Source organism: Cheilinus undulatus, linkage group 19 (assembly GCF_018320785.1).
Source record: "Cheilinus undulatus linkage group 19, ASM1832078v1, whole genome shotgun sequence".
Taxonomy (NCBI): domain Eukaryota; kingdom Metazoa; phylum Chordata; class Actinopteri; order Labriformes; family Labridae; genus Cheilinus; species Cheilinus undulatus.
Window position 1 is genome coordinate 16,352,137 of NC_054883.1, and position 22,074 is coordinate 16,374,210.

Below are 22,074 nucleotides of genomic sequence, written 5' to 3' on the forward strand. Positions count from 1 at the left end.
ATAAACAGTTAATACCAGTAGTTCTCAACTGGTGGGTCCAGACCCAAAAGTAGGGTCATGAAGCTCTTTCAAGTGTGTGCCAGGGGAAAAAAATCTAGTAAAACTTCTATTGTATGGAAGCCCTAACAGCACATACATACTAGGTTTTCCTATGATGATGAGTAAATATCAGTTTTTGTCACAAGATTTTAACTTATTTTCCTCTTTTTCTTTGGATAAAAGCATGTTCATTTAAAAAATTGATTATTTTGGCCTGGCCCTTTGATTGATTATGTTCTTCCCATTTAGGGTCCAGACTGCCAAATTCTTTATTAGAAAAATTTGAGTGCTTGAAAATGTTCAAAAGATTGGGTCAGATATCTCCTAAGGAGTTGGTGGTGGGTCCTGGTGCCTGACAAGTTAACAACCACTAGTTTATACGACGGTCTTTTGGTAAGAAAATCCTGCTGAAGAGCCACTTCATCATGATTTTATCAATGAAGCAGTTTAATGGATGTTGATTTTTAGCAACAATATGATGATATAACTTTTTCGTTTGGGTCTTGGGGGGTGCTACAAGGAAAAATGGTTGGAAACCACTGCACTAAAGCAGGGGTGTCCAAACTATGGCTCTGGGGCCAAATGTGGCTACCAAGCCATTTTCGACTGGCCCTCAACAAATTCTTGAAATTAAATGAAATATGGTCTATATTAGAGAATGAATATTGTACTTGACTGTATTAGTCTTCTTAGTTTCATCACAGAGCTACCATGCTAATTCTGTAAACAAATGTTTGACAAGATGAATTCAGCCATGTTTATATTTTTGTATGACTAGATTTATATAACACTGTAAATACTAAGTATTTTGGCAACCAAAATAAAAAAAATATCTTGATGTATAACAGTCTGATAGATCATGACAGCAAATAACACCGATGACGTTTCAGGGACAGAGCCAGTGATATCAGCGGCTGACCAGAGCCCCCTGAAATCTGATTGGCCACCCTGAACTCCTTAGAAGGATTGGCTATTTGCCTTGCCACCCATTAAATAGTCATTTTACATGCCCATTTACCAAGCATGTATTAACTTGGATTTGACTGGTTTTACTAACTTAAATATCCCCAAGGTGATGTTTATAAAAGTGGACCCCTCAAGATAGTTTCTCACGTCTTTGACTCCACCTCATAGCTGAATTTATCAAAGAGGGCTTAAATTTAGAGTTACAAAAAAATGTTACCAGACAGTCCAACTTACTGTCAGGAAGGGCTCGCTTCACTCATGGTGCAAAAGTGTTGAACATTAAAAACAACAAAAATGCATCAGAAACATGAGCAATGGAATCTCAGCATGACCTCTGTGCAACAGGAGACATCTGATCTCACCTGAACATATTTTAACACATCTAGATACATATAAACACTCTGCCCTAAAGCATCATGAGAAAATTCAGCCTACATACCCCCACATTTGAATTCCACCAATCTTACCCACCTTCACTGCACTCAGTCAACAGTTCGGTCATTCCTAATGTTAAAAAAGCTATTATATTACCAATTTAAAATTAACCGCAATGCGTCACAGGGGTAATGAAGTTAATTCATGGGTAGTGTAGTATTTGTAGTTTTGAATAACAGCATGAAACTGAGGAAGAATAACAAGATTATGTTTACTTACATGGATTAATTTAGAAAGATTGGCTTACATTACCTGTTTTGTTCTTGATCAGGAGAAACTTCACAATGTCCTGTTTTGAACAAACAGAAATGACTTCAAAATGAGGTGTATCTATGTAAAGCTAGAAACATGGATTTTTATTGTTGATATCACAGATTAAAATGAGTTGTCCACAATCCCCCCAAGTAGGGTTGTTCCGATTTCAATACCCGTATCGGAAATACGTCCGATACTGCTTTAAATGCAGGTATTGGAATCAGGAAGTACACAAGTTTATGCACCGATCCAGTTTGGTTTAACTTTATATTTTGCTTCGTTTAGCCATGCTAAATGTTAGCATAGTGGCTGCATGACAGTTTTTCTCTGAATTTGATCATTAAAATGCCTTCCAGACCGGCACGATAAAAATAGATGATAAAAAGTGACACAGTTTATCAAAAGTTAAATAACTTTTGAACCATACATCGCTGCCTCTTACTCCTTTTTTCTCCTCAAGCTAGCTGTTGTGTCGTCAAATTGACGCTATTGATGCCTTTGAATCCCTTGCAGCGGCATTTTTAACGAGCCTGGAACTTGTGTGACTTTGAGGACTTTAATGGTTAAATCCACACCAGTAAACCCGATACTGAACATCTTTTTATCATTTAAAATAAATTACGACCAGTTATTGCAACTAATGCTAACTTGAATGCTAACTGCCATATTTGTTTTGGTCTGTCAGCCAGATGCAGGCTGTTCCCGTAATCACGTCATGGTGCCTGAGTAGAGCATGAGAGAGAGAGAGAAAGAGAGAGAGAGCCTATGATGCAGCCACCCGTATTATTATTCTAATATTTAGCAGTAAAACTCAATAATCAGCAAGAAAACAACTTCAGGGTCACAGAGATGCTGTACATTATGATTCTATTTGTTGAGCCATGTCCTGAGTCAAATAGAGGTCTAAAATAATTTGCTAGTCTGTACAGTCAGTCCAGAAAGTTCATGGTGGTATCAGATCAGTACTCAGGATCAGCCGATACCCAACACCTTGGTATCGGAATCGTATCAGGAAGGAAAAAAATGCAAAACTATTGCATGTCCAGGATATGAGGGATAGGGTACATGGGCTGGGCTGTCTGTCTGTCTGTCTGTCTCTGTTAAAGCCACATCTGGTCTGGTAGCGACCCGTTCTTTGTCTTGAAGCTCAGCCTGTTTTCAAACAGCTGCATGAAGCTGTTTACTATCCCAACATTTAATTAGAGGATATTGTGGTGTCATGTTGTCAAAGAAGAACCTGGAGATAAAGACAGCAGAAAGGCAAGATGGTGTGGGTGTGTTGCTTAGCAACAGCCACATTGTCTGTTTCCCTTATTGCCATCAGTGGTGCTAAGAAAATGAAATGATTTTTTTTCTAGAACGACAATAGTAGGTATGATGAAGAAGAGCACACTTTTTTTCTGCTATCCCCGAAAGAGGCAGCCTGCAGAGAGGATGGATTGTGGGCTGATGGGTTCTAGCTTTGTGCAGCCTCTGCAAGAATAAGAGACTAAACAGCATAATGGATACCCTCATGGAGCAAGGGGCCATGTTGACGCAGTCAAATTGGCAGCGTGTACGAGGCAGTGTGAAATATGACCACTGCAGTGTCTTCATCAATAACACTGGCTCGGTTTCTCTTCTGTGTTCACTCTGTTCGGCTCCTTCGCCTCCTTTTCTCTGTCTGTCACACTTCCTCTTTGGGTCTTGGTTTACTCAGCTCTTTATTGATCTCTTGTTCTGCACATTGACTTCATCAGTTGATGTTTGATGTTTGTTGCCTGTGTCAAAGCTGATCCATTTGTGAGGCTCATGTAATAGCATGTTATAGCACTACTGGGCTAATTATCGATCTGACTTTGATCTTATAACATCAAAACAAACTGTATGCTCTTTTAGCCATTAGTAGGCCAGCTGATGTCAGAGCTGCCTTATTGGCCTTTGTATCTGCATAACAACTGTCTCCATCTAGAAGGACGACTGGAAGAGGTTGCTTTTTTTCCCTTAAGTCATATTAATGTGAACAATACAAAATTGTCTTATTTATTATTCATTGGCAATGCAACCCCTTTCTATTTTAGACAATCAACAGTGGCAATGATAAGTAATTTGGCCTTATCATGATGCTTTCAAATGTTGCATGAAGAAAGCAGAATTGCAGTTTTTAGTGAGAAATCTGAATAAATCCGGTACTTATAAGGAGAAATGTGTTTATTTAAAATTATCAATATAAAATATATATAAAGCATTAGTTGAGTTAAAAACATATTGTCTCATTTTCCCTTCTTAGTACACAGATATTCCTACTAATATTACTCTCCATAAAGAGTTTGATCATTAAGAAGTGTTAATAAGAGACCAATAGATTGTTATCCAATGTATGTTTGTATTTTGCCGTCAAGATCTGATAAAAACTGTCGCTAAAGCTACATCTGAGCTAATAGCTTCACCGCAGCAGTCATTGCTACTAAGCCCTAAAACCCTAAAAGTAGAGTGGAAGCATCTTTTCTGCCATAAAAGGTTTTTAGTGCAATTCTTTGGACTTCTTTGCTCTTGTTTTAAAAAGAAATGTGGCCCAGTTCAGATAAAATTGCCGCTGTGACTACATCCAAGCTAATCGCTCCACCAGAATTCACTGAATTTATTGGCTCACGGTACAATTAAACCCTGCCTGCTAGAGGTAGGGGTGGACTGATTATCAGCCTGGCCAATTATTGATGCAGATATTTAGCATATGGCATATTATCAGTCTAGTAGAAGATCATTTATCTTCTACAGCATGGGTTCCCAAATTTTCAGTCCTTGACCCTCAAAATAACAGCATCAAAGACTGGGACCCCCATTTTTCCTGGAGGTGGCTGTGATGTTGCACAAAACCTTGAATACTAATGTACATGTAGTTCATTTTTTCATATTTTACTTCCATTTAAGCAAAGATCTCACTTGATTACTATGTTTTTATTTCAAATTGAACTCATTCTATCACTCTTTTTAAAATAATGGATAAAATTTACCACTTTAAATCAGATTAAATTTCTCTTTGTTACCTTGGAAAGCATCACTTAACCCCCCCGGGGGTCCCGCTCCCCCATTTTGGGAGTCACTGTTCTATAGCAACATAAAACATGAAACATAGAATAGTGCATGTATGCATGTGTGTCTGTTGCAAAAGACTGTATGATGTTGTGGCTGATGCTTACAGCTGGAAGGAGTGATTAGAAGTGTCTTACCCCTCTCACCCCTGCCCATGTTGGAATATGGAGATACATCTGCAGTTTAGTAATAACTGATTGGTTAAATGACTAAAACTCAACTGTTAGAATCATGACATTTAACCTGTGTCCCCTCCTCTGTGCAGCTGATCAGTGATGGCAGCGTGGTGTATGCTGAGGCTCTCTGGGACCATGTCACCATGGACGACCAGGAGCTGGGCTTCAAAGCTGGGGATGTCATCGAAGTAGTGGATGCCACGAACAAAGAGTGGTGGTGGGGTCGCATCATGGACAGCGAGGGATGGTTTCCTGCCAGCTTTGTGCGGGTAAAAGAAGAATGCATTATCTTTCACAGTCGTGGCATTTTTTTTTATTCACGGAAAATTTGAATTCTGTGTGTGTATCACTGAAGCCTGCGTCATGGTAGGCTTGTTCTTTTCTTAAGCCAAACTCCTCAAGTACGACAGGAACCACACTGTATAAAATTCCTCAACAGCAGCTTTTTTAAATTTTGGAAATGTTGTCCATATGTCTTTAGTCAAAGGTACTCTCTTTCCTCCTCAGTTGCGTGTAAACCAGGATGAGCCTATGGAGGAGTATCTGGCCCACCTGGAGGAGGCTCAGACAGGAGATAAGGACCGGGCAGGGCGGGGCTTGTTGCTGGGACCTGGTTTACCCTGCAAAGAACAAATGAGGACCAATGTTATCAATGAGATCATGAGCACAGAGAGAGACTACATCAAACATCTGAAAGACATCTGTGAGGTGTGCAAAACATGATTCTGTGCTGTCTGAAAGAGAATGTGCTTCAGTACTAATAAACCTAAAAACATTTGCCTGATGGGTTGATGCACTTCAGGAACGATATGTTTAAGTTTGGTTTTTCTAATCACTGACCCATAAAGTAGGGGCAACAGTCCATTAGATTTGTTATTTTTAGTGATGCACAATATGTTGTTTTTTATTGATAACTGATAATTTTGTACTCCTGAATACCAATAAGAATCGATTTTTTTTTTTTCAATTGTTGATTTAAAAAAGAAGTTTATTCAGTGTATTTGTGCACATCTGGGGGTAAGAAGGGGTTAATTTGTAGTGAGCAAAGATATTTTTAATGGATTCTAACTGACATCACTCATGTTCACTTTAAAAAACAAAGAACTATTCTGACTTTATAACTGCTTTTTTTAATGTGAAACATTTGTGTACCAGACAAAGTACACAATCAACTGACATACGTTTTTCCCCTGATATGAATTATAGTATCTTGACAAGTGGTCAGTTCTAACATTTCAATCAACTAAACAAAAATTCAGCTGACTTATGTCAAATCAGACATAAAACCGAATGATAACAGGCTGTCATGATTGAGAAATGGAAATGTTTGGGTGTTGTTTTTGCCACATAAGTTAGAAATAAAGAGTGCTGAAGTTTTACACAAAGTTTTAAAATATGCGCTGACAAGTCATATCGGAAATAGGTTAAATATGTTATGTTAATATGTTAAGTACACTGTGGTCTGATGCTAAACTTCTGCTCCTAATATAGATCAGACTGAATAAAACCACATCAGACAGAGCAGGCAGGGATACGTCTATGAAAGCAGCGGTGGATCAGGAGACTGTCAGACTGATTTTTTCGTTGTCAGCTTTGCCTTTTGGCTCTGGCTAACTTTCTGCAGTTTCGAATGTCCGCCGAATCAGTATTCTTTCTGTTGCTAGCCTTTGGCTTGGTCCTAATGCTAGCGGCTACTGCCACTTCATTTTAACATCATTATGATGATGACTTTTAAGTGACTAATAAGATCCGTTGTGTTAAAACTAGAGGACTTTTTTCTATTCTTCTGGATCTTTGTGGGGCAAATTTTACAAAAACTGTCATTATCCTCTCTATAAATACTGAATAACTCCACCAATACTGCCGTGTTATTAGCCTCTTAGCACTGAGGCTGCTTCCTCTTCTTCCCTCGTGGTTAACAGCGGGTCACGTATCGCTGCCCCACCTTATTATCGGTGGGTGTTATCGGTTAATATTTTATCAACAGGATAAAAAAAATATGCAAAATACATGCAATATCGACCGATAATTTATCGGTACATCTCTTGTTATCTTCTTTATCATGACCCAGTCACCTCTCTTACAGGCCTGTCCCTTCCCCCATACTCCCCACTGTTTACTCCTGTTAAGGGGAATTATCAGGAAGGAGGTGAAATATTAGCGTTAAAATCAAGAGTTTGATAAAGAAAAAAGTTTAAAGTCAGTGCAGTGTTAATCAAGATGCAGCAAAATTATTACATGTAGAAACAGGTGGAGGAGAGGTGTTGGGCAAAAAGCAGGGGTATATTGTAAGCAAGAGGGGCATAACGAAAGTAGCGGAGCTAAAGAGGGAGGGAGGGTGAGTTAGGTCTGTATAATGTCATAATTTCCCTTCCCTTTTTTAAAGATTTATGAAAAAACTGAGCTAAAATTTGTGACCAAAATGGACTAGCACTTTTCTATTCATGTGAATAAATGTGGTTTCACACTCCAGGCCAACTTACCCATTCACACCTATGTATTCACACAGTGATGGAGAAGATTGGTGGCCATCAGTATTAACTAATCCCATTCATACGCATCCATACATATTTACATGCCACCACCGCAGCTGTGGAAGAATTTGGGTTAAGTGTCTTACCAAAGCACACATGGACATGGGGATCAAACCCCTGACCTTCTGGTTAAGTGCAACCGACTCTACCTACCGATCCACAACCTTTCAAAAGAATAAAGAGAAGGTTGTTTAAATACTTAAACAGTATCATGAAAGTACTCTATTTCATTTAATGCCCATACTTTAGCCCATCTTCAGTTATGTAGATGTACGTCAGTATTTTTATTAATGCTGAGTTTGAGTTCTAAACATTTTGAATAGTATTTAGCAGGACAAACTTGGTATGAATATCTATTAAAATTGTTTTATTCATATCAACTTTGAAAAAGTGTTTTATTTGTACACAGGGAGGGTCCCCTCGGCAGAATTTGCCATCTTGGATTTTTGCATCTTGAATGTTTCCACTACCACTGAAGAGAGCAAATAACAGATTCATTTCTGCTGAGAACTGAGCATTGCGATCTAGAAACTGACTATCAGATGTAACTAAATTTGCCAAGTTATACACGTTATACCTTCAAGTATTTTAGTATTATACCAATAGAAAAGCTGCATAATATGTATTTATGAGTTTAGAAAACAAACTTATCTAAAGAAGAAAAGAACTTAGTACCGTGGTTGTTATAAACTTAACACAAAAAGTAAGGAAATTTGTGTTTGGTAGATTATTTCTTTCTTGTAACAGTGATTCTTGGCAATAAATCTTAAACCGTTTGAAAGCCTGTTTATTTCCCTTTTAAATTCAATTAAAATGGTAGTAAAATAGAGGTAAATGGTGCCACATTTGTTAGAAACATGCATCTGTGGGATGAGCAGCAGAGCTGAGTATGTAGGTTGCGCCTGTGGGTACCCCCAGGTGCTGACAATCAGTTGCCTGGTCTGCATCTGTTATGTTCAGTAATGAGTCCAGATTTTGCCTCCAGCAGTTGGATCATAGGGTCAAAGTGTGGAGAAGATGCTGAGAGTGCTATGCAGACTGCTGTAGAGTAACCTCATTTGGTGGAGGCAGTGTGATGGTGTTGGGTGGCATCTCCCTCACTGCAACAAGGCTTGTCATCATTGGAGGTAATCTTAATGCAGAGAGACATGGAGATGAGATTCTGCAACCAGTGGTAATCCCATAGCTCCACAGTCTGGAGCCGAACTCTATCCTCCAAGATGAAAATGCTGGCCCCCACAGTGCGGGGTTTATTAGAGTCTATCTCCAGAATTTGTGAGTGGTGAGGATGGAATGTCCTGCCAGCAGTCCTGACCTCAACCCCATTGAACACTTGTGAGATTAGCTTGAGAGTGGCCAGAGTGACCAACACAACCATACTGACTGACTGACTTGTGACAAATGCTGGTTGAAGAATGGGATGCCATCCCACAGCAGTGTGTGACCAGAATGAGGAGAAGGAGCCAGGCTGTTGGCACTCCTTAATTCTGGAGGTAGTCTCGGATAAACCTTGCTCTGCATTGGCAGAGAAGATATGGCAATTTTTTCATAGGCGCAACCCACATACTCAGCTCTGCTGCCCATCCTACAAATACATGTTCCTTACAAATGTGGCACCATTTAAAAGAGAAATAAACAAGCTTTCCAACAGTATAAGAATTATTGCCAAGAAGCATTGTTACAAGAAAAAAATAATTATTTAAAAAAAAAAAACGAAGCATTTTTGCAAAATAAAACTAAACTAACACGCAGGAAAAGCTTACTAAAGCTAACTGAAACTGAGAAAAAAAAACTGTAAAAATGAAATAAGAATCAAAACTAATGAAAAATCCAAAAATATTATAATCTTTCTTACCACAGAGATGGAGTTGTGTAGAAATTAATAGTACAATAAAATGATGACAAGAGGAGAAGCTGTGTCTGACATTTTTAGAATTCTGTTTTTTTCTGTACAATAATCAGGTTTATTAACTTAAATAGTTTGAAGATAGAATTTATAGTTGTGTTCTTTTATATCAAAGGTACTGACAACATATCTGATACCTCAGACAGCATGCATATTTATGATAAAATGATGGAGAAAAGCTGTTAAAGATGCACAGCTTACCTATCAACTCCTGGCTAATTCACCCCAGTATATTTAGTTCGCACAGCATCTTCACTGCATATAAAATGGTGGAATATCTAGCTACAACTACAGTATAAGGCCTGTAGTGTATCTTTAACTACTTTTCTTCCTCATGTCATGATAAACGTGCATCTAAAGTAAATGGTGATATGATAAATAAACCTTGAAGAGTGCTGTCAGCTTGAAATGGCTTCTTCGTAAAGACAACAGTGAGGCTGGACAGATGTAAACAAGTAAGCCTAAGAGCCATGGAAATTATGTATGGGCTGATATTTGTGTAAAACGCAGGAAACGTAGTTACAATGGCAAGTTGTCTGTTGCAATACAAGTCCAAGTTCATTTTCCGTTGTGCATTTGATAATAGATAAGTCATGGCCACCAAAAGCAACTTAAGTATGGTGGGAATGAGTTTTCCCATTTTCATTACACAACTCAAACAATGAACAAGACTGCATCCTGCATCCTGGCTTGGCTGTGGTGAGGTTAGCTCACTCATTTGGTCATCTTTGATGTGAAAGGGTTTGACGGCATCCATAACTAATCTGTATTTACATTTAACTGTTTCTAACAGGGTTATATCAAACAGTGCCGCAAGAGGACAGACATGTTCAACGAGGAGCAGCTTCGTACTATCTTTGGCAATATTGAAGAGATCTACCGATTCCAGAGAAAGTTTCTGAAAGGTCTGGAGAAAAAGTTCAACAAGGAGCAGCCCCACCTCAGTGAGATTGGCTGCTGTTTCCTAGAACATGTAAGCGTGGAGTCAAAATCTGTTTTATAGGTTGAATTAAAGTCCGGCTCAGACTACATGAACTAAGCCAGATTTAAACCCGACTGCAACGTCGCATCTCATTGTCAAAACTCAAGCCCCATTTAGAGCAATGGGAATGACAAACGATCTTGTAGTGCGACATAATTAAGGATGCGTCCAAGACGCCCCACGACCAGGACTCGACAACACTAGCATGTCAGAATTTTTCTTGTATCATCGTCTAGTTTAACACCCTGACCTGACGTCAACGATGTGAATCCTGACGTCTACCAACAGGAGAGTATTTACTCCTTATCTTTGCGCCATCATTTACAAGAATCCCCTTTTCTCCCTTCAGAGAACTAATGTGTACTTTTTATTTTATTTTATTTACGTTATTACACGCATACCTTAAGTTCTATGTGAAGGTGAGCCAGTCTGTATTGTCCTCCTCTTGATATATCCTTACTTATTATCTATTATCCAAACTATAATTGTTTCTTATTTTCCTTTTTTAAGAGCAAAAGACTGCTACAGTCACATAGAGCATTTCTGTTGCAGAGTGATTGACACGCTTTGACCCGCCCCCCGACAACCTGTGAACTTGCACTCAGTCACAGAGACAGTGGTGTCGTCAGCATACAGTGAGCGGTCTGGATCCCTCTTGTAGTATGGCCAAGCTGCCGGCCAAGACGGGACAAGATTTTGGTCGCATCGTCTGACATGGTGCTGTCGTGAATGGCCAAAGAAATCGTGTAGTCTGAGCCGGCCTTAAGAGAACTTGGAAGATTAGAATACCTGCAGTCTGTGACTAAAATGTGAAACAGTTTTCCTGTTTCTAACCCTGCTCCTTTTTTGCAGCAAACAGATTTCCAGATCTATTCAGAGTACTGCAACAACCACCCCAATGCCTGCGTCCAGCTCTCCAAGCTTATGAAGGTCAACAAGTATGTGTTTTTCTTTGAGGCCTGCCGACTGCTCCAAAAGATGATAGACATTTCCTTAGATGGCTTCTTGCTCACCCCTGTTCAGAAGATCTGCAAGTACCCACTACAGCTGGCTGAGCTGCTCAAATACACCAACCCTCAGCACAGGTGACTGCAAACTCTTGATTAGCTTCAGGAAACTACCGAGGGTTATATCGCAAGATTTCGTATTCAATGTCTTTTTTATTTATAAATGAATACTAGAGCTGATTTGTAGGTTGCAGCCATCTTGCCGTGGCCGCCATACCTTTGGTGGCAGCTAAGCATCTGCAGGAAAAGATTGATTAAAAATGTCAGCAGCTGAAAAAACTTCCTTAATCAGACATTGAAACATTAGTAATATTTCACATATATATTGTACACATTAGTTACAGGGCTTGATATGAACTTTTTGCTGACCAGCAGTAGCTAGTAGTTTTGCAAAATTATTAGCCACTCAGCATTTCCACTAACCAATTTTGTTGTTGGGAAACTATGTGTGTTATACATCTAACTGGGTATGTCTGGTATGAGATGAAACACATACTCTATTTTCCCACATCAGCATGATCGATCTAAGCTCTTATCTTAATAAAGCACTTCCGCCTTTATATATGAAACAGCACATTACAGAGGTATGTCATATTTCACTGTTAGAGACAATCATCTAAGAGTCTATCACTGTATTTTTTTGAAGTTCATACTAATGTTAAAACACTGACTGTTGATTAGAGGAAAAAATGCCGCAGGTTTCATAAACATATCTAACACTTGCTCTGACAAATCTTCAGCATGTTCAGTGTCAACCCTCTCCTCTCCTTTATTTACCTTTAAACCTCTTTAATCATTCAGGGGGGAATTGTCTTTATACAGTGGCGTGAAAAAGTATTTGCCCCCTTTTTTAATTCCTGATTTTTGTTGTATATTTATCACATTTAAATGTTTCAGATCATCAAACCAATTTTAATATCTCACCAAGACGACCCAAGTAAATACAAAATGCAGTTTCTAAATGATGATTTTATTTATCAAGGGAAAAAAATCCAAACTTGTCTGGCCCTATGTAAAAAAGTAATTGCCCCCTGAATCTAATAACTGGTTGTACCACCCTTGGCAGCAAAAACTGAAATCAAGCATTTGTGATAACTGGTGATGAGTCTTACGCATCTCTGTGGAGGAATTTTGGCCCATTCTTCTTTGCAGAATTGTTTTAACTCAGCCAAATTGGAAGGTTTTCCAGCATGAAATGCCACTTTAAGGTCACACCACAGCATCTCAATTGGATTCAAGTCCAGACTTTGACTTGGCTACCTTAATTTTTTTTGTTTTGAGCCATTCAGAGGTGGACTTGCTGGTATGTTTTAGGTCTTTTTAGTCCCAAAAAATGAGACATTTCTAGCTGTTATTTGTGGTGTCAGGCTTTAAAAGGTTAAAAGCAATCAGTAAGGGGGCAAATACCTTTTCACAGCACTGTATGAATCTTTCTCACAACGTTAAAATATATAATCCAGATTTTAATTATTTAAAAAGCAAGGCTTTATTTATTGTGTTGTTAGTGGGAGCAATTCACATTTTATTTATATTCACAGTTGAGATCCAGACACACCCAAAAACCTGCTTTTTAAACTGTAAAAGAGAATATTTATAAGTGGAATGTGGCTGCTCTTACACACATGACAGTAAACTTTTTATATGATACAGGAGGCAATTTTGAAATTTTCTCAATGTCTGCTATTTGCCTGTTGGGCTACTAAGTTAGTTAGTTAGCTAGCTATCTAGCTAGTTAGCTAGTTAAAAAATAAGAAGTATTGATGGATTAACCATGAGGGCTCAGCTTTAAAATCTGCCTCTATGTGACTGCTTCATTTTCAGGGACTACAAAGATGTTGAGGCAGCCTTAAATGCCATGAAGAACGTGGCCAGACTTATCAATGAGAGAAAACGGCGACTTGAGAACATCGACAAGATAGCTCAGTGGCAGAGCTCAATAGAGGACTGGGAGGTATGGCACACACACCTTTGTGCTACAGCACTGTTCTGAATCTCTGTAACAGGGCTTAGTGTCAAATAACCTCCATGTGTGTGTTTTATTCCATGCAGGGTGAAGATGTCTTGAGTAGGAGCTCTGAACTTATCTTTTCTGGGGAGTTGACCAAGTTGTCCCAGCCTCAAGCGAAGAGTCAACAGAGAATGTTTTTCCTCTTTGACCATCAGATGGTTTACTGCAAAAAGGTGCCTAACAAAGCATGCAGAAAGAATAATCATGAGAGGTCATGAAAGGACTACTTTTGACTGTGCATGCTACTTTCATTTAGTCAAACATAAGTCTTTTCAGGATTTACCTTCGTGTTGCTGAGTTGATTCTTGGCTGAATTTTCCATCCCATTTTCCACAGGATCTCTTACGCCGGGACATGCTGTATTATAAGGGTCGGATGGACATGGACCACATGGAGGTTATAGACGTGGAGGATGGCAAGGAGAAGTACTTCAACATCAGTGTGAAGAACGCCCTGAAGCTACGGTCACTAGTCAGTGATGAGGTCCATCTTTTGTGTGCCAAAAAGCCCGAGCAGAAACAGCGCTGGCTCCGAGCTTTCACTGACGAAAGGATGCAAGTCCAACATGACCGTGAGACAGGTCAGATTACCTTCACAATCTTAATCAGCCTCAAGTCATAGACTTTACCTGATTGCAAAAACAAATTAGTTCAGCCATTCTTCAGATATAGACAAGACAAATGCACATGTCTATATTAATTCTGCGCAGTTTTGCAAAATTGTGTGACCATAATTATAATACAATATGATACAATGTGATAAGACAACCTTTATTGTCCCATTAGGGGAACTTGTCTTGGACTCCAAGTGCTGCACACATTAAGCTGCCAGATAATAACATGTAAGGGATAAATTAGGATATTAGAAACAATAATCCAAATACTAATACGCTTAGATATTGCGATATTTTGCAGCACAATCCTGTATCATTGATTTTTATTGATTAAATGTAAATGTATATGTACTTTATTTATATAGCCCTTTACAACACCCCACAGGTGACCAAAGTGCTTTACAAAAAATCAAATAGCATTAAAAACACAGCACAAGAAAAATCCATAAAGATGAAAATAACAGCATTTATAAATACAGATTAGAAGCATAAAACACTCACAGCACTACTAGGTATTAAAAGCCATCCTGAATAAATAAGTCTTTAGTTTTGATTTGAAGAGGCTCAAGTCAGAGATAACACGCATATCAAGGGGGAGATTATTCCAGAGCCTGGGTGCAGCAACAGAAAATGCTCGGTCACCCCAGTGTTTGTATTTTGACCTGAGAATTTCCAACAAAAGTTGGTTGGATGACCTCAAAGCCCTGCCATGTTCCCAAATAGTTAAAATCTCTGAGATTTGACTAGATAGATTTGATCAATAATTTACTTTTGTGTTGTAATTCATCCTCCAACCACTAGTTGGCAGCAGGCATTCAGCTGTTTTGCTCTTCTCTCTTTAGACAAAGAGATCGAGCCAGCCTTCCAGCCTCAGAGAACAGTTTGCTTGTGCTGCCAGGAAAAAAATATGCAGCAAAAAGAATATGATGAATAGAAGCCATAAATGGACATACAGAACAGCTATACATTTTTTTAAGTTTTCTTGTGTTGGCAAGTCAATTCCAGTTTTTTTCTCAAGATTTGAAATTGTTCATCTCCTTTTTCTGGATAGCAAAGCTGGTTCTCCTACAATAATTAGGATTTTACTTGAGAAATTACCAAACTCCCACACTTTCTTAGGAATATTGTAGCAGAATAAAATGTATGCCCTCTTGTTCTTCCATAATGATGAGCTTTTTAAAGCATTTTCTCCCCCCATCTTTTATGTTCTGTTTATGGTCCAAACTGTAAGAGTTCTTATTGAATTGAACATTTTGAAGAATTTGGGCCACTATTTTTCATCAGGTTAGTTCTTATGCCTGGCCAGTTGAGAACCACTGCTTTGAATCACAAACTGCAGTGTTTTGTGCAGTTATGTGAATGCGGTTAGATTAACTGTGCAAATAATATCACATATAACTCAGTGCCAAGGATTCCTTCTTCCTCCATGTTCTTCTCTCCAGCTGATGTACTGCATACATAAATCCTAGAGTGACTGTCAGTCTGCTGGCTCTAGAAACAAAGCTTTTAGTTGCCAATTATTTATACAGGCTTTTATCACTTCCAACAATAAAGTGGTTTTAAAGAAAAATTGATGGTGTTTTTTCTTCTCCCAGGCTTTTCTCTCACAGAGGTCCAGAAGAAACAGGCCATGTTGAATGCCTGCAAAAGCCATCCAGCTGGGAAACCCAAAGGTACGCTCCCAGACACTCACTGGAAGTCAAGCAGTTGGACTGGGGTAGTTTTACATCCAGCATAAGGATGCACGAGATGGGATTTTTGCAGATTTCTGATACGCTGATATATGGTTTATACTGCTGATATGTACAGCCAATATATCAGCATTAAATACTGCTATTATCTATTAGCATACTGACCATATCATGCATCCCTTATCCAACACTAAACACCTGAACAAGAAGGAAGCTTCTAATTGGAGTCAAGGCCTACCCAGTCTCCATAAATAGGCAACAGCAGCAATACAGTGGGTGATCATTTACATATAGAGCAGGAAAGTGACATCTAATAATAAATTGTTGCTTGGGATAAAATTTCAGACACTTTTCAATATCAGGTCTAAACTGTTGTGCCTAGAATGGTCCATTTGAGAGGGTCTGTACAGGAACTGGATGTTTACAGCAAGAATATTAGGATATTATGCAAGTCAGATAAAAAAAAAATGTTGACCCTCTAAGAAGAATTTTCATTCATAGACTCTATGCTTAGTCCAGACTCCTTTGGCACTAATTACTGCATCATTGCAGCAGTGGAGGCAATCAGTCTGTGGCACTGCTGAGGTGTTATTAAGACCAGGTTGCTTTGATAGCAGCCTTTAGCTCACCTAGATTCTTGAGTCTGGTATCTCTCATCTTCCTCTTGACATTTCCCGTGAGATTCTCTACAGCAGGGGTGTCCAAACGTTTTCCTCTCAGGGCCACATACGGAAACATATGAGCATGTTGGAGCCACTTTAATATCCACAAGGTGAGATGTATGATGTTAATTAAGTCAGAAGCAAAATAAAGGAGGAGCTGGGGTGGAGGAGGGTACCAAGAGCAGTTTGCAGAGAGTTACAGAGCATGGCCAGGCATGAGCAGTTTAAATGAGAGCGGCTGGCCAATAGCGTGCTTAGAGCAAATCAGCTGGCCATCAGCTGATGAGGGCTTGTATTAGATCAGCTGATCGGGGAAGACCTTGACTCCGTGGCCTGCCTGAACTATTGCTCAACGCTTGATTTAATGGATGACAAGAAAAACACAGAATCAGTTTCAGGTTTTTGGGATGCCAGTTAGATTTCAGGGGGCCATGTTTGGTCCAAGCTACCACTGGCTCAGCCCCTGGAAAATTTTTGTTACTGTTATTTGCTGCTGAAACTCATCAGGGAGTTAGAAAACAAGATATTTTGTTTGCCAGTAGTTTTACCATGTACAGAATTGTACCAGTTTAGTCACAAAAAAAAACAATTTAATAAATTCTTCCTGTTTGGATGTTTCCAGAGTTTGCTCAGGCCATATTTGGCCCCGGGGCCATAGTGTGGACACCCCTGCTCTACAGGGTTCAAGTACTGATTACAGTGATATGTTGGGTTATGATTATCATGATTTGAAATTATAATATCATTACTTCTCTATTATGTGGGTCAACAGCAGCAGGTTGTTGATACCCATGATTATGGTACCAAGTGTGTGGCATTTAAAATAATAAGAAATGTGTTGAAGGGCCAATTTTTCATGGGCACAACCCACATACTCAGCTCAGCAGCTCATATGTAACAAATCTACCAAACACACATTTCCTTAATATTTGTGCTAAATTTAGATGTAAGGCTGATATCAATAGATGAAGCAGACTGCTTTATTGAACAAAAAAAATCTTACCCTGAAAACCGCACAAAGTCTCAGTGCATTATCAGTGTCCAAATGTCTTTCTCGCCGGGCTTGGACACAGGCCACCTTCCTATGTATAATATATAAGCACCAATCAATAATGCATAGAGCAGCACTTTTATTAAGACAGTATGACCTGTATTTCTGAGGAGTTTCTTTCAAGAAGCTAAGTAAAGGTTTTAGTGGTACTAAAAATATCACTCTTTCAAAATAGAACAGCAGAGTTATTTATGAAGAAAGTTACAAGATATCAAGGAGACAGGCCTTTAAAATAAACATAAGCTTTTATATTTCTCCACTTCACTGTTGTTTGATCGCTGTTAAGCGACTTTTAATAAAACTCAACTCCAGTTAGTAAAACATATCAGCAGTGTAAAGGACATAATCGTCCACTTTGCTGGTAGGCCTTCAAAGATTACCTGTGAGTGTTTGATGTGACTGGCAGTAGCTTAACCGAGCCTGAAGAAAGAAATAACAAATAAAAAGGCGATTTCTGTTTCTATCAAGAGAGGTTTAATACAACAGTAATTTATTTTACAAAGTTAAATGAATGAATTAATTTTAATGGATGTCTTTGGTGATTAGACTTCATAGTAATGACTTCATTTGCTTAAAGGGGTGGTGAGACAAATGGTAGGAATAGGATACTGCCTATGGAGTCTAGACACTGGTGGTTGTGTTGATGAGTGATCAGATGAGAAGTAGACTTCTGAGAAACTGAACCACGAAACCAATGAGATGGTATGGAGAAGGAGACTGAGGTATGCAGGATGAAATGAGCAGAAGACCAGTGAGGATCTGGACTAGTTGGATCTGGTTGGATTACTGACTAAATTACCAACTTTTCAAACTTGAGAATTTGGAGTTTTTTCTTGAAAATTGAATTGAAAATTAGGTTTTTTCTCGTTTGGCCCTAATACACTATCATAATAATGAATAATTAATACATAGACCTTTTGTGAAGAACAAGTGTATGTATGCCCATTATGTTGAGATTTTGTCAATAAAACAATAGAAATTAATGCTTATTTTTCCAAGTGGGTCCTGAGGGGGCTTACCTTTTCTTAGATATGTGTAGGGGATGCCCTAAGGAAAGAAAGTTCTGTTATGTATGATGATACTTTCTGTTCTTCTTTTTAGCGGTGACCAGACCGTACTACGACTTTCTCCTGCGACAGAAGCACCCCTCCCTACCCACTGCTTTACCCCAGCAGCAAGTCTTCATGCTTGCCGAGCCCAAGCGCAAAACCTCCACTTTCTGGCATAACATCGGAAGACTGACACCTTTCAAGAAGTAAAAACAACCCAGAAAGAAGAAGAAAAGCAGCGGAGGGAGGGAACAGAGGAGGAGAAAAAGAGCTTTCTGCTCGTGCCTGAATTGACCCTTTTGAATTCTTCCCCTCCTTTCTTTCTTACATACTCCTAACATTGCTCTAATTGTCATACTGATTTATTGTATAGATGAAGAAGATTAGGATGAGAAGATTATTTTTGAAAGCACTTTATAGGTTGGTTAACAATCAGATTAAATTATGGTCTCCTGGAGTGAAAAAGGGAGAGTGGACTACTACTTCTACACCTTCAATCAAGCGCCGATTGGTAACATTAACATTACTACTGTACTGCTGCGAGTGAACGTGGAACAACTGACTGTTTTCATCCCAATGAAAATGGCGGCTGTCTGCAAAACGATTTCATTTTTTTCTGTTTTACTTTTTTATGGTTTGACAGATGCCAAGTGCTCACAGTGCCCAAGTTTTTGTTTTTATATTTGTTTATTTTATGTCTACAGTTAAAGAAATGCTAAAATAGGGATTGTATTTTTTGTGTCTACATTGAAAAAATAAGGGCATATGGGATTGAAATTTACTTTGCTTTACCATTTGCAATGATATTATTTCAGTCAAATTTCTGCTGGATTGTTGAGTATTTTGTGACCTCTATCTACAAAAATTTTGTTGTGTATGTCTGGTGCATTTGTGACATTGTGCACACTTGATAAAAGTCAAAATGCTGCCAATGCAATTATAATAGAAACTTTAATTTCAACAAACAGCAGAAATGTACACACTCCAGCGACACATTCCTCGAGTCTGATCCTTGACTCCTCCTTAGAACTACCATGTCAGTGAGGTAAACAAACAAGCCGTTTCTCTTCTTTTTCCTTTTTTTTAAGTGCCATTTGAAGTGTGTCAATGATGATTTACAATGACGTGCATGGATGTGAAGAAAAAAACTGTGAAGAATATTTTTTTATCTCTGAAGACCCCTGCTATATTTAACTACATTCAGGAACCAATGATTCTGACAGCATTAATGACATTCTTTTATCTACCTGTGCTTCTGATATCATGTACTCCTGCTCTCTGTATCCGGTCTTTATAATAATCTCATTTCAGATCAATGCAGCCCAGTGATATTGCTCTGTAAGTGCATTTAGTGAAATGTACTCCTTTCACTTTTATGTTCAAGTGTTTTCGCTTCTGATATGGAATATTAAACACTCCTAAGATGACAAAATATGGCAATCAGTGGGCATAACTTTTTTCTGTCTTACTAAAAGATTGTTGTCGGTTATGATGAGGTTTGGCTATTAAAACACAAAACTAATGCCGTCATACAGTTTTAATGAATCTAATATGGACATTTTTCAGTGTATTTTTCCTTAAATATTCTCCCCTTCTGCATCAACACACCACTGCATTCAGGTCTTTTTCTTATGGAAAAGGATTAGGGACACCGAAAAAAAAACAATTGAGACGTAACTGTTTTTTGACTTGTGGGAAAAAAGTCAGAATTCTGACTTAAATCTAAGAATTCTGACTTAAAACTTTAAATTCTGACTTTAATCTCAGAATTCTGATTTTAATCTTGGAATTCTGACTCAAATCTCAGGATTCTTACTGTAATCTCAGAATTCTGACATTTTCAGGAGTCAGAATCTAACTTTAATCTCAGCATTCTGAATCTAATCTCAAAATTCTGACTCTTAATCTCAGAATTCTGACTTTTTCTCACAAGTAAAAAAAAAAACATTACATCTCGATTTTGTTTTTTTTCAGTGGCCCTAATCCTCTTCCGTATTTGCAAATCACAGCAGTGCAGTAGGTCTTCTTCAGACGGTTGTCTCAGAGCCTCTGTTGTTCTTTGAGCACAGATTGAATTTTAGGAAAAAGTTAGTGCTAGATCAGAGGAAGGCGATCGAGCTATTTGGGTCAGAAACTGCTTTATCGAGAGCTCAGCGCGTTGTCTTAAAGAAGAATGAAACCATTTTTCCACAGTTGTGCTTCTTCTGACTTTTTCTCATCCTTTTTTCTACAACCTGGTTATAATAATGTTGATCCACAGCAGAGTTAATTTAGTTAACAAGAATGATGAAGAAAAATGTTCATTAACAACCTTTTTTCAACGAGGAAGACAGGACGAGGACGGGCTAAAAATAGATTACTGACGATAAAAACTAGTAGATGAGTAAGTAGATGAACTTTGTTACAGAGATAAGTCTAAAATGTCTGTGCTGGACTGACAGACATTCAGAATATATATATATATATATATTCTCATTAATCTACACCCAGTACCCCGTCTGGACAAAGTAAAAACAGAATTTTAGAAGTTTTAGCAAATTTATTAAAAATTACAACTAAAATATTACATTGAAATGAATATTCAGACTGTTTGCAAAAACACTTGAAATCTAGTTCAGGTTCCTTCCATTTCTCTCAATCTTTGCTAAGATGTTTGTACACCTTGATTGGAGTTCAACCTGTGGTAAAATAAACTGATTGGACATGATTTGGAAAGGTTCACATCTCTCTATAGAAGGGCTTCCAAGCTGACAGTGATATCAGAGCAAAAACCAAGCCATGAAGTCAAAGGAACTGCCTGCAGAGCTCAGAGACAGGATTGTGGCAAGGCACAGATTTCAGCAAGGCTATAAAAAAATTGAACCACACTGCTCAGGAGTTTCAAACTTAAGGCTGGGGGGCCAAGTCCGGTCCGTGGTACAGTTACACCCGGCCCACCTGGCCCACTGTTTTGAGGTCTGCAGATTTCCTCCAGTTTAAAAATGTAAACTTAACCATGATGATTTAAAATACCCTTGTTAAGTCATAAAAATTAGAAAACAGTAAAAAGTAAAAAAAAAAATACCTTAAAAAGTCAGGAATGTGGTAAAATACATTTATGTTTTCATTTCATATTCTTAATTTTGCATCTCAGTTATGATGCAAAGTTATGGTTTTGACTTTTTATTTCATATGTTGACCTTTTTAATTCAAAATTTTGACTTTATATCTTAGTTTTAAGATCCTCAATTTTACATTTTTTAGTAATATTTTGACATTTAAACTTATAATTAGGATTTTTATCACATTTTGACCTTTTTAGCTCCTTACTTTGACTTTTATTTCATAATTTGACCTTTTAATCCTCAATTTAAAGTTTTTGAGTAATATTTTGACCTTTTAAACTCACAATTTAAATGTTTTTCTCATGCATTGATGTTTTAAACCGATGATTTTGAATTTATCTCATATTTTGACAAGTAAGAATCATGATTTCAACTTTCTATCTCATATATTTGCCTTTTAAAAAACATAATTTTTTGACTTTAAGTGCCATGTTTTGAACCTTTTGAGCTAATAAGTTTGAATTTTTATCTCAGATTTTTAACTTTTAAACTTATCATTTTGACCCTTTTCAATCTTAAAATCC

At 38.1% G+C, this 22,074-nt stretch overlaps 1 protein-coding gene across 3 annotated transcripts in view; it reads left to right on the forward strand.

The window, feature by feature from the left end:
• Nucleotides 1-19,869, forward strand: part of arhgef4 (Rho guanine nucleotide exchange factor (GEF) 4) — a 115,315-nt gene extending 95,446 nt beyond the window's left edge. For all 3 annotated transcript variants that reach the window (XM_041814436.1, XM_041814437.1, XM_041814438.1), the window contains 9 exons: nucleotides 5,033-5,212; nucleotides 5,451-5,651; nucleotides 10,177-10,356; nucleotides 11,218-11,450; nucleotides 13,194-13,323; nucleotides 13,422-13,553; nucleotides 13,717-13,960; nucleotides 15,589-15,666; nucleotides 18,499-19,869. In XM_041814436.1, coding sequence (XP_041670370.1) covers nucleotides 5,033-5,212; nucleotides 5,451-5,651; nucleotides 10,177-10,356; nucleotides 11,218-11,450; nucleotides 13,194-13,323; nucleotides 13,422-13,553; nucleotides 13,717-13,960; nucleotides 15,589-15,666; nucleotides 18,499-18,656 — 1,536 coding nt within the window. In that variant the 3' untranslated portion in view covers nucleotides 18,657-19,869. The remainder of the gene's footprint in view (nucleotides 1-5,032; nucleotides 5,213-5,450; nucleotides 5,652-10,176; nucleotides 10,357-11,217; nucleotides 11,451-13,193; nucleotides 13,324-13,421; nucleotides 13,554-13,716; nucleotides 13,961-15,588; nucleotides 15,667-18,498) is intronic.
• The last annotated feature ends 2,205 nt before the right edge of the window (nucleotides 19,870-22,074 follow it).